At 41.1% G+C, this 13,288-nt stretch overlaps 1 protein-coding gene across 4 annotated transcripts in view; it reads right to left on the bottom strand.

The window, feature by feature from the left end:
• Window positions 1-6,125: 6,125 nt before the first annotated feature.
• The window catches only part of LOC106567579 (14-3-3 protein epsilon), a 47,477-nt gene continuing 40,314 nt past the window's right edge, over window positions 6,126-13,288 (bottom strand). For all 4 annotated transcript variants that reach the window (XM_014137063.3, XM_014137062.3, XM_014137064.3 and 1 more), the window contains one exon: window positions 6,126-7,346. Coding sequence is in view for 3 of the 4 variants with exons in the window: in XM_014137062.3 (XP_013992537.1) it covers window positions 7,291-7,346 (56 nt within the window). In the remaining variant the exon portion in view is untranslated. The remainder of the gene's footprint in view (window positions 7,347-13,288) is intronic.

Here is a 13,288-nt window from a genome sequence, read left to right as displayed (position 1 = left end):
CCCAACTAGCTGTAGCAGGCCTAGTGTAATATAGAGCAGAAAGTGTGGACAAGACAAAAAATCCTCACCCAAACATTCTCCCCAGTGACAAGCTTGTTTGTGTGAGTTCACATCAGTTCTCTCCCAGTGAGCGGTGCTGTTAAACTTGTGCATGTGTGTGCCGGGGGAGAGTGACAGTGTCAGCTCCCTCAGACAGCAGGCAGGCAGGAAGGCAGGCAGACACAGACACATACAGACACACACAGGGTTTACCTGAGGACTCCTTACCTGTATTGGAAGTCTGTGGCTGATCCTCTTAAATCCTGGACTTTGATGTGATGCACAACGCAGCGTTCCCCGCTTTGTTCTCACACAGCCCCCTCGGTCTGATCTTAAAGAGGTGCTCTCTCTTACATGCTCTCTCTCCAAGGAGGCATCCAGTGAGTTTGATAACAGAGCCTCTTGACAAAGCCCCCAAAGCCCAGGTGATGTGTGTATTGTGTTTGTGCGTGTATAGGGAGATGGAGTTAGGGTGAGACAGTCAGTCTCAGGCATGTGTCCTGACCTAACACTGCTGGTGGTATAAAGGCTTAGCAAGTAACACTTCCTCCTAATTCAACTGATACCGATGCTCAAACCCAGGACCTCCGCCTTGCAAAACAATCCAGAAAATGCCACCGCAATTCAAGAAAGATCAAATGTCTTAGTAGTCCTCCAACCTGTTTAAGCTGAAGGAGCAGAGTCTAAAGACATCATGCTCTCTGTACTCCTAAAGTTATAGGACATCAATCACGATGATAACACAATTAAATAATTTTCTCAAGCTAGCCACACAAACACACATGCTGTGAACATGAGGTGAGAGTCATCTCCAAATGACTGAACTGTATGAAAACACAAGCTTTCTACACTCCAAAAGTCCATGGGTAACAGACATTGACAATCAGTCAGCTAAAAAGGTAAGTGGCTCTTAAACTACTCGGGGCTGGTATCCATTCTGGTGTGGAGTGGAGAGAGGGCAGGTTTGAGAGAGGAGAGCATGACACGCACACACACACACACGTTCTCTCACTCACACACATGCGAACGCACATATAGAAGAGAATGTGACACACACACACACACACAGACAGAGAGGGATCTGATGTGATCTGCACATTCTCCTCTAGGGCTAGTAAGTCCCATACCCTGACAGGGCAGCTAGTAACCTATTTAGCAGGGTAGCGGATGAGAACAGTAGAGGGTAACATCAATGATTCGTGGTAGCCTCGAATAACCTCATGAGCTCGTGAGAGAAACGCGGACAGACACAGACAGACACCCCTTTGGGCCTCATCACCGATCGATAGAAACCTCATCCAGCTCCTCCACCAGGAGCAGACAGTACACATTAGTAAGGGTCTCTTATCAGCTGATGCAACATTGCACCAAAATGGCCGACACGCAGAGCCGCAACAGCAGCATATTAGCCATTTCCCAAAAGATTGTTCATCTTCCGCCCATAGCAGCCTCCTGACTCCCTTATAGCCCAAATGTTTGGCTGTGCCTCGGCTCAGTGATGTGTGTGATGCAGACAGATACTGATGCCTCCAGTAACAGAGGGTTCCCCCCCTTCAGAGGGGTTGGGTTAAATGCGGAAGACACATTTCAGTTGAAGGCATTCAGTTGTACAACTGACTAGGTATCCCCCTTTGCCGCTCTGCTGTACGCCTGCAATACAAGGGCACTGCGTTCATCCACCTCTGGCCTGCTGGCCCCCCTACCTCTGAGGAAGCACAGTTCCCGCTCAGCCCAGTCAAAACTGTTCGCTGCTCTGGCACCCCAATGGTGGAACAAGCTCCCTCACGACGCCAGGACAGCGGAGTCAATCACCACCTTCCGGAGACACCTGAAACCCCACCTCTTTAAGGAATACCTAGGATAGGATAAAGTAATCCTTCTAACCCCCCCCCCCCCTTAAAAGATTTAGATGCACTATTGTAAAGTGGTTGTTCCACTGGATATCATAAGGTGAATGCACCAATTTGTAAGTCGCTCTGGATAAGAGCGTCTGCTAAATGACTTAAATGTAAATGTAATGTAAATGTAAATGTAACAGCTCTGTTAGCTGATAATGTTAGCATGCACGCACACACACACAGTGCTGCAGGAGCGGCGGATAGATAGCTTTGATGAAAGTGCGCAGGGTGACAAAAATAAGAGATAAGGACGACAAGGAAGGAAAGATCTAGCGCGGTGTTTCGTGATACAAACCCTTCTCCCTCTAGGACTGATCCTACTACTTCAACCACATCCAACTAGCTGGTGCTCTCTATCTGTTACGATCAACAGTAGGTCCTTGTCTGTTCGAGGAGGCAGGATTCGATCCAAAGCCAGCAACTTCATACTCCAGAAGCTAGTGGACGAAATTTGTCGTGGTTGGGCAAAAGAAGAGACGTTACTTCACGTCTCAGCGATGGTGACGTCACTTGGCTGCTGGCGCAAGCAATTTACTTTGATACAGCTCGGGTCTTTAGCTGACATCTGCTCCAGGACTGATCAGCAACACTGGCACTTGATCTTTTGATCCATCATTGACTATCTTCAATCAAGCTGTTTGTTTGGAGTCTTGTGATAGAGATGGTGTCGAACGGTGATACACTGAAACCAGTAAGCAGGGGACTTATGGACTGAATGATAAATAAAGACAAAACTATCTAGACTCAGGGGGAAATGGCTCTAGTGTGTGTGTGTTTCATGAAGGAGAAGAAAGACATGGTAAATATACGACAGGTTAGATATTACCCAGGCTCCTTTCAAGGTACAACTCATTTCCAGAACTTCAGGACAATACATAGTGTAACTATGCAAAACTGACCCAAGATCCTTCCAGCTGTACGCATCGGTTTGGTCCTCTGGTATTGAGTCCTGTATGTCCGCAACGTGAGAGAGATGATGCACATCATTGCATAGAAGCCTAATAAAACCGTGACCCGATTTGAGCTGACATTAACACCCCAATCCCCCCCTCAAAGAAAGAGACACACACATAAACGTGTACACACCGGAATGCTGTGTATACACTTTCAACCTGGTTTAAGTCATCTAAATTCAGACTGGAGTATTTTTTTTCATATATATTTTTTACTCAGACACTCCAAAATTTCAGTGGCAACCTACCAGTTGAGAATCGCTGGATTAGAATATATCGACTGGGCCCTAGCTAAATTTGAGCAACATTTGATACGCGATTGCAGTTGACTGACCACCAGAGGTCATGAGAAAACCAGAAATCTCACAGGAGAGGGAAACACTTCAGGCCGCAGAGCTCCCACACAACAGAAAGGGGCTCGTCCATAAATTGCAGCAGACATTAATTGAATTGTTAATTGTGATTGATAGACTGATCTACAAAGAAGAATGAGTAGTATTTTTATTTGACCTTTACTTAAATAGGGGGGCACCGTTGAGACCAGGGTCTATTTTGCAAGGGAACCCTGCACATACAATTCATAGACAAATCAAATAATCAAGAAAAACAGCCACATTCCTCTGAAAATAGTTACCCAATCAATATTTTAAGTGGCATCAGAGCATCCAATTGAAGTGTATTTTGCAGTTGGCTCCAACAATGACGTGCATTAACAAGCCCAATGATGAAGGCTTATCAGGTGTTACAAGAACTTGACTGATTTTAGAAAAGGAACCTCCCTACGAAAACCTATCATGTTGAGACAAGTTGGAATGAATTATCTTAAAAAACATAGCATTTTGTTTACTTATGATGATTTACCTAGACTGACTCATCATTGAAACAACGTTACAAATAGCAGAACTACAGTGCATTCGTAAAGTATTCAGACCCCTTCCCTTTTTCCACATTTTGTTACGTTACAGCATTATTCTAAAATGTATTCAAAGTTTTCCCTCAATCTACACAATACCCCATAATGAGAAACCGAACAGTTTGACATTATTGTAAATGTATTCAAAATAAAAACAGAAAAATATATACATAAGTATTCAGACGCTTTGCTTTGCGACTCGAAATTGAGTTCAGGTGCATCCTGTTTCCGTTGATCATCCTTGAGATGTTCTACAACTTGATTGGAGTCCACCTGTGGTAAATTCAATTAATTGGACATGATTTGGAAAGACACACACCTGTCTATATAAGTTCCCACAGTTGACAGTGCATGTCAGAGTAAAATCCAAGCCATGAGGTCGAAGGAATTGTCCGTAGAGGTCCGAGACAGGATTGTGTCGAGGCACAGATCTGGGTAAGGGTACCAAAAAATGCATTGAAGGTCCCTAAGAACACAGTGGCCTCTAATCATTCTTAAATGGAAGAAGTTTGGAACCACGACACTCTTCCTAGAGCTGGCCGCCCGGCCAAACAGAGCAATCGGGGGAGAAGGGCCTTGGTCAGGGAGGTGACCAAAAACCTGATGGTTATTCTGACAGAGCTCCTCTGTGGAGATGGGAGAACCTTCCAGAAGGACAAGTATTTCTGCAGCACTGCACCAAATCAGGCCTTTATGGTAGATGGAAGCCACTCTTAAGTAAAAGGTACATGACAGCCTGCTTGGAGTTTGCCAAAAGGCACCTAAAGAACTCTGACCATGAGAAACACAATTCACCGGTCTGATGAAACCAAGATTTAACTCTTTGGCCTGAATGCCAAGGGTCACGTCTGGAAGAAACCTGGCACCATCCCTACGGTGAAGCATGGTGGTGGCAGCATCATGCTGTGGGGATGTTTTTCAGCAGCAGGGACTGGGAGACTAGTCAGGATCGAGGAAAAGATGAACGCAGCAAAGTACAGAGATCCTTGATGAAAACCTGCTCCAGAGCACTCAGGACCTCAGACCGGGACGAAAGTTCACCTTCCAACAGGACAATGACCCTAAGCACACAGCCAAGACAATGCAGGAGTGGCTTCGGAACAAGCCTCAATGTCCCGGAGTGGCCCAGCCAGAGCCCGGATTTGAACCTGATCTAACATCTCTGGAGAGACCAGAAAATAGCTGTGCAGCGATGCTCCCCATCCAACCTGACAGAGCTTGAGAGAATCTGCAGAGAAGAATGGGAGAAACTCCCCAAATACAGGTGTGCCAAGCTTGTAGCGTCTTACCCAAGAAGACTCGAGGCTGTAATCGCGGCAAAAGGAGCTTCAACAAAGCACTGAGTAAAAGGTCTAAATACTTATGTAAATGTGATCTTTTTTCATTATGGGGTGTTGTGTAGATTGAAAAAAATAAAATGCATTTTAGAACAAGGCTGTAACACAAAACGTGGAAAAAGTCAGTGTCTATTCTTTCCAAATGCACTGTATTGTTTTCGGGAAATTGGTCATACAGGGAAATAATTCAAGTCCAAAAGATCGAAATCTGGTGGCATATTGGTTTTCTAGTTGCCACCTGTAATAGTCTGTTGCAGGGATTGGCAACTGGCGGCCCCTTTGGTAGGATCAATTTACAAAAATAAGACCCAATGTGTCTCCTTGTCATGTGTGAAATTTGGTATAGTTATGAGGATACCATGTCATAATAGAGCACATCCCAATACTGTCCATTCTAGCTCGATATAGAGATGACATCACCATTCCAATTGTTTCCCACCTTAATGTGTTGTATTATGAAGTTAACTTATCAAATTGCCTTACAGATGATTTTTCCCTTATAATACAAAATGACATTTCATATCTTCAATCCTTTTGGCCCAAATAACAGCATAGGGGGCATAATAATGCAGTGATACCCATGTATCAGAGGTAGCTAAATGTGGGTATTATACCAAAATATAACCCACATACATGGACCGAAATATGTGAAATTTGGCTCTCTGGCCCATGGACTACAAGTCATCTGTGGGGCCAAAAACAAGATACTGTATTAATTAGTAGACATCTTTCCAAAAATGTGTGTTGTTCTTATGCCTTTCCCGCTTCAACCTAGGTACTCCAAAAGAAAAAGATCCACAGAATCAAAAGATTGTAGTCTAGCCAGAAACTGACAGTTTACATTCTGTTGTTACTGTTGGAGGGTAAGACTCATTTCCTGATCAGCTCACTGAATGAGCACCTTACCCTTCAATGACAGTAACAACAGAAGGTAAACTGTTGTCAGTCTCTGGCATTTGAGGCGAAAAATGACATGACAGGTGCATTTTAATTTAAGTTCCTTTTTTTAAATTTGAAGTTTAATGTTAATTTCCATGCTGTGTTTCAGTAAGAATACAGACAGTGCTTGTGGCTCCAGTCAGAATATCCAGTAGTACAAATCAGATTCAAGTTACACATACTGAACAGAGAGAGAAAATATGGGGGCATGACAGAGAAAGAAAGAAATAGAGAAAGAAAGGGAACATTCTGGAACAGAATGGGGATACAAGATGACATAAGCAAGTTTTTATTTTTTTAAACAAAGGTTGTTTTTGTTTTGACAGTGCCAATGCAAACCTGCTTTACCTAACATCAGAGAAAGGGAGATTCTTGTTTTTTCCCCCATCCAACTGCTACAAGCCATCGTGTCCTTACGTCAGCAATGAGTAAAAAAGCAGCGCTACAGCCTCTTTCATGGTCCATGCTCTGGACTTGAGGGGTGATCGCAAAGAAAGAGACACTCATGGGAAGTTCAGCTATCACCATTGATAAAACAGTCTTGCAATGAGCGACAGAGCGAGAGAGCGAGAGAGGGCATTAAAATGTCCCTTTTACAAACCGTCAAAATTCACGACCATCCCTAATTTCCGACCAAAAACTTAGACGATTAGCGTAAAGTAGCACAAAGACATCACAGGTATGGAAAAAGAGTTAAACGTTTGTGTTTTAAAAATCAACTCGTTAATTGTGTGAACGTTGACGACCCCAAGCAAGCACACTTGGCAACTGATGACATGGCAAAAATGTAAACGAAAAAAAGCAACAACAAAAAAAGGAAAGGGAACGACGTGAACCTTACAGGCTTGCAACAGGAGTTATAAAAATCAATAAAAGGTAACAACCAGGAACAGCTCGAAGCTTTAGCTTTTACATTTTCTCTTGTGTTTTAACGTGGAAGTATATTATTTCCACTGAAATAGGAGAATTTAATAGGATTGTTTTTAAAGAAAATAAAAACCCTAGGAAGCACAGAGGGGCTATGAGCTAACAGACAGAGTGATAGAACATAAAGAAAGAATTAAAGAAAGAAGAGGTGGGGAAAAATAGAGCGAGTGGACGTCGGAGTAAAAGCCAAGTTTGTGAGCTCTCACTGACACGTAGTAGGACCTGGGGTTAGCGGGGCAGGCAATAGGAGGGAGAGGGAGGTTTCGGGTATTAGCTGTAAAGTCTCACTGCTGGGTCTCATCCTCCACATCTTGCAGTGCTTCTTTATTCTGTTCTTCACCTGAAGAGAGAGGAAAATCGATTACATTTTCATAATTAAAAAGCCAGTTTGTCAATTTCACCACAAATGCAAAAAACATTTTTTAAAAACTGACAAGAATCCAGAGCCCACCCACTGTTACCATGACAACAGGGCAGTGAGGACTTAATGTATATCCATGATCATTTCTACAGGTTTTAGTCATTTTAAAGTACTGAGTTTGTTGCCCCGCCTCAAAATAAATGATAAATGATATAGATATATATATATAATTTATTTTTAAGACCTGCTATAACCATTACATACACACCAACAGGCTGCTTGGTTGGACTGCCCATGTCCTCTGACATCACCCAGACTAGTGCCACACATGTGAGATGGTGAGGGGAGAAAAACATCTTAGCTTCATGTAGTTAGTGTGTTGGTGCACATCAACCACACATTTGTGTTTCGGTGTGAAGATTGAGTGTATCATGTTCAGCCATATTAATAAGTGGAGTCCCTTAAGTTTAGCCCAAAACCAGACAGACAGTGTTGGTAGAACTTGCATTTCAGTGAGTCAGACAGTGTCACTAACCACACCCCATTCAACTCATGCCGAATGAGAGGGGAACATCTCTAGCTTCTACTTATTTTCACGGCTGGATAAAAAACGTACCCGAGTTAATCTGGTTACCACTCCTACCCAGTAACTAGAATATGCATATACTTATTACATATGGATAGAAAACACCCTAAATTTTCTAAAACTGTTTGAATGGTGTCTGTGAGTATAACAGAACTCAAATGGCAGGTCAAAACCTGAGAGATTCCTTTACAGGAAGTGGCCTGTCTGACCATTTGTTGAACTTCTTTTCCATCTCTATCATTTACTAAGGATCTCTGCTCTAACGTGACACTTCCCACGTCGTCCATAGGCGATCAGAGCCCGGGAAAAAACAGAATGTCGTCATTCCAGCCCCAGGCTGAAACACATTATCGCCTTTCTCAAGTGGCCGATCAAGAGACACTAGCTTATGCGCGTGACCCCGACCGCCCCCGCCTTTGGGATTTTTTCCTCTGTTTGCCGAAAAGGAGATTCCCTGTCGGAATATTATCGCTTTTCTACGAGAAAAATGTCGTAAAAATTGATTTTAAACAGCGGTTGACATGCTTCGAAGTACGGTAATGGAATACTTAGAATTTTATTGTCACGAATTGCGCCAAGCGCGTGACACTTCTTTACTATTTCGGATAGTGTCTGGAACGCACGAACAAAACGCCGCTATTCGGATATAACGATGGATTATTTTGGACCAAACCAACATTTGTTATTGAAGTAGCTGTCCTGGGTGTGTATTCTGACGAAGACAACAAAAGGTAATGAAATTTTTATAATAGTAAATATGATTATGGTGAGTGCTAAACTTGCCGGGTGTCTAAATAGCGAGCCCGTGATGCCTGGGCTATGTACTTAGAATATTGCAAAATGTGCTTTCACCAAAAAGCTATTTTAAAATCGGACATATCGAGTGCATAGAGGAGGTCTGTATCTATAATTCTTAAAATAATTGTTATGCTTTTTGTGAACGTTTATCGTGAGTAATTTAGTAAAATGTTAGCGAATTCCCCGGAAGTTTGCGGGGGGTATGCTAGTTCTGAACGTCACATGCTAATGTAAAAAGCTGGTTTTTGATATAAATATGAACTTGATTGAACAAAACATGCATGTATTGTATAACATAATGTCCTAGGGTTGTCATCTGATGAAGATCATCAAAGGTGAGTGCTGCATTTAGCTGTCTTCTGGGTTTTGGTGACATTATATGCTGGCTTGAAAAATGGGTGTCTGATTATTTCTGGCTTGGTACTCTGCTGACATAATCTAATGTTTTGCTTTCGTTGTAAAGCCTTTTTGAAATCGGACAGTGTGGTTAGATTAACGAGAGTCTTATCTTTAAATGGCTGTAAAATAGTCATATGTTTGAGAAATTGAAGTAATAGGATTTTTAAGGTTTTGAAAATCGCGCCACAGGATAGCCGTGGCTGTTACGTAGGTGGGACGAATTCGTCCCGCCTAGCCTAGAGAGGTTAACTGACCTGCCTAGTTAAACAAAGGTTAAATAAATTAAACGTGCGTGTTCCTATCAAAATAAGTGCATTATTTCCTGTATATCGTGTTGTCGTTTATGTATGAAGCATAATGTATTTACAGTTTTATTCACATTTTCAAGTACTGGTGGCAAATAATGCATTCTGGTTATTGTATAGATTGTAATGGACACCCATGATGAGTGTAAAATACTTTTTTGAAGGTTGTACTGATTATGATGAGCGAATGTTAAGCCATTTGCCAGCTATGTGTGGCGCCATGTTTGTTGACATTCTACAATGCATTCTGGGTGTCACGTAAACATCTGTCAGACCAAAGATGTTATAACGAGGTGAAGGAATGGTTCACTCATCTTTCGAGTAAACTTCCGGAAGTGAATGATCATAGACACACCACCTTCTCAACATGCATAGTGCAAACAGAACAAACTAATCTTGTCTCCTCTTCGGCTGACGTGAAAAAACAAACATTGTGGCGCACACGATTTTTAGAAAGTGTTTTACTCAATTATTTCAATCAACGGTGAGATCACCCGTGATTTGATGAATTGTAAATAGTAATTTCTATTAGCTAATTCCTATTGTGGTTTCTGTCAGCCGAGAGTTAGCTAAATATGACCGGTTGTGTTACGTCAATATTTTCTCAGTTAGCGCAAGGACTCATTTTATAGTGCCCCCTTTAAAAGAAAGCATAGCGGACAAGAGAAAGTAGTGCACTAAGAACCTGGGGAAGCATTGCAAGGGAGAAGAGAAGGACAGGCTTATTTGAGTAGTTCTCATGTTAGAATAGGTTGGAGACTCCTGTCCGAGAGTCTACGCTTGAGGGACCCCTTTAGGTATAAAAAGAAAAATATTTGATTAAACATTGAATTTGGCCTTACAGTCATTAGCCCATAGAAACACATTGAATAACAGATTCATAGTCAAAAAATAAATTAAAAGGAAGATTGTTTTGAAGTGTCTGTCCTATATCTGAGAGATGTAAGAAAGCTCAATGATTCATTTGTTTTACCCATATTTAAAGGGATAATTCGTCATAAAATGGTATCCACGACTTCATCCGACTCTGGGGAAGTAGATAAAGGGCCTCATTGCCAAAATCCCAAAGTATTCTTTTAACACATTTCTTAGGCACTAAACTACTTCCATATATACTTCCATTCATTTTTTAAAACTGGTATCAGGCTACCTTCAGACAAGTCTTATGAGGCTTGTGGGCATCCTAGAGCAAAACAAGCGACGTACAGTGCCTTCAAAAAGTATTCATACCAGTTCACTTATTCCACATTTTGTTGTGTTACAGCCAGAATAAAAACATTAAATAGATTCTCACCCATCTACACACAATACCCCATAATGACAAAGTGAAAACAAGTTTTTATAAATGTGTACATTTTAAATACAGAAATACATCTCATTTACTTAAGTGTTCATATCCAAGTAAAACTTTGTAGAAGCGCCGTTGGTGGAGATTTGTTTTGCACACCTGGATTGTATAATATTTGCCCATTACTATTTTTTTAATTCTTCAAGGTCTGTCAAGTTGATCGTTGCCAGACAACCATTTTCAAGTCTTGTCATAGATTTTCAAGCCGATTTAAGTAAAGCTGTAACTAAGCCACTCAGGAACATTGAATGTTATTTTGGTAAGAAAATCCAGTGTAGATTTGGCCTTGTGTTTTAGGTTATTGTCCCACTGAAATGTGAATGTCTCCCAGTGTCTGTTGGAAAGCAGACTTCCAGCTTCTCCCTCTAGGATTTTGCCTGTGCTAGACTGTATTCGGTTTCTTATCTTAAAAAACGTCTTAGTCTTTCCCTATGACAAGCGTACCCATAACATGATGCACCCACCACCATGCTTGAAAATATGAAGAGTGGTACTCAGTAATGTGTACTCCGTGAACACTTTGTATTCAGGACAAAAAGTACATTTCTTTGCCACGTTTTTGCAGTATTAGTTAAGTGCCTTGTTGCAAACAGGATGCATGTTTTGGAATATTTGTATTCTGTACAGGTTTCAATCTTTTCACTCTGTCATTTAGGTTAGTAACTACAATGTTGTTGCTCCATCAGTTCTCATATCACAACCATTAAACTATAACTACTTTAAAATCACCATTGGCCTCATGGCGAAATCCCTGAGCAGTTTCCTTCCTCTCTGGCAAATGAGTTAGAAAGGACGCCTCTATCTCTGTAGTGACTGGGTGTATTGAAACACCATGAAAAGCTTAATTAATAACTTCCTCATGCTCAAAAGGGACATTCAGTTACTTTTAGCCATTGATCGGTACCCTTCTTTGAGTGGCATTGAAAACTTGTTATGCGATTTGTTAAGCACATTTTTTACTTATTTAGGCTTGCCATAACAAAAGGTTGAATACTTATTGACTCAAGACATTTCAGCTTTTCATTTTCATAAAAAAAATGTTCTACAAAACAAAATTCCACCTTTACATTATGGGGTATTGTGTGTAGATCTGTGACACAATTTCAATGTAATACATTTCATATCCTGGCTGTATCAACAAAATTTGGAAACACTAAAGGGGTGCGAATACTTTCTGAAGGCACTGTACGTGTTCGTGAGTCTCACCTTTCCATAGAGGGGTCATATTAGTGTGTAGCCCAAACTAGAGGTCGACCGATTAATTAGGGCCGATTTCAAGTTTCCATAACAATCGGTAATCGGCATTTTTGGACACCGGTTATGGCCGATTACATTGCACTCCACGAGGAGACTGCATAGCAGGCTGACTAACTTTTACACGAGTGCAGCAAGAGCCAAGGTAAGTTGCTAGCAAGCATTAAGCATATCTTATAAAAAACAATCAATCTTAACACAATCACTAGTTAACTACACATGGTTGATGATATTACTAGTTTATCTAGCTTGTCCTGCGTTGCATATAATCGATGCAGTACCTGTTAATTTATCATCGAATTACAGCTTACTTCGCCAAACGGGTGAAGATCTAACAAGCGCATTCGCGAAAAAAAGTACTGCCGTTGCACCTAACCATAAACATAAATTCTTAAAATCAATACACGTGTATATATATTTTAAACCTGCATATTTAGTTCATATTGCCTGCTAACATGAATTTCTTTTAACTAGGGAAATTGTGTCACTGTGGGCTGTCTGGCTCGTAGCGAACTGTGTGAAGACCATTTCTTCCTAACAAAGACCGTAATTAATTTGCCGGAATTGTACATAATTATGACATAACGTTGAAAGTTGTGCAATGTAACAGCAATATTTAGACTTAGGGATGCCCCCCGTTAGATAAAATACGGAACGGTTCCGTATTTCACTTAAAGAATAAACAGTTTGTTTTCGAAATGATAGCTTCCGGATTTGACCATATTAAATGACCTAAGGCTCGTATTTCTGTGTGTTATATTATAATTAAGTCTATGATTTGATATAGCAGTCTGACTGAGCAAATGGTATAGAGAGAAATAGTCCTATAATAACTACAACCTAAAACTTCTTACCTGAGAATAATGAAGACTCATGTTAAAAGGAACCACCAGCTTTCATATGTTCTCATGTTCTGAGCAAGGAACTTAAACGTTAGCTTTTTTACATGGCAAATATTTAACTTTTACTTTCTTCTCCAACACTTTGTTTTTGCATTATTTAAACCAAATTGAACATGTTTCATTATTAATTTGAGACTAAATAAGCTAAAGCTAACAAACTAGGTTCAATGTTAACTAGCTAACATTAGGCTATAACCGTTCGGACACGACAGGCATTTTCGTGAGAAGACAGATTTCCGGGATATCTCCTGGACTGACAAACACCGCTGTAACGCTGCCAACTTCCACCGCAGATGCTGAGGGCCAACATCGGCAGATGGAGACAGGCC

Source organism: Salmo salar, chromosome 13 (assembly GCF_965601325.2).
Source record: "Salmo salar chromosome 13, fSalSal1, whole genome shotgun sequence".
Taxonomy (NCBI): Eukaryota; Metazoa; Chordata; class Actinopteri; order Salmoniformes; family Salmonidae; genus Salmo; species Salmo salar.
Note: the sequence above shows the minus strand (reverse complement) of the source record. Positions and strands in the feature narration are given on the sequence as shown.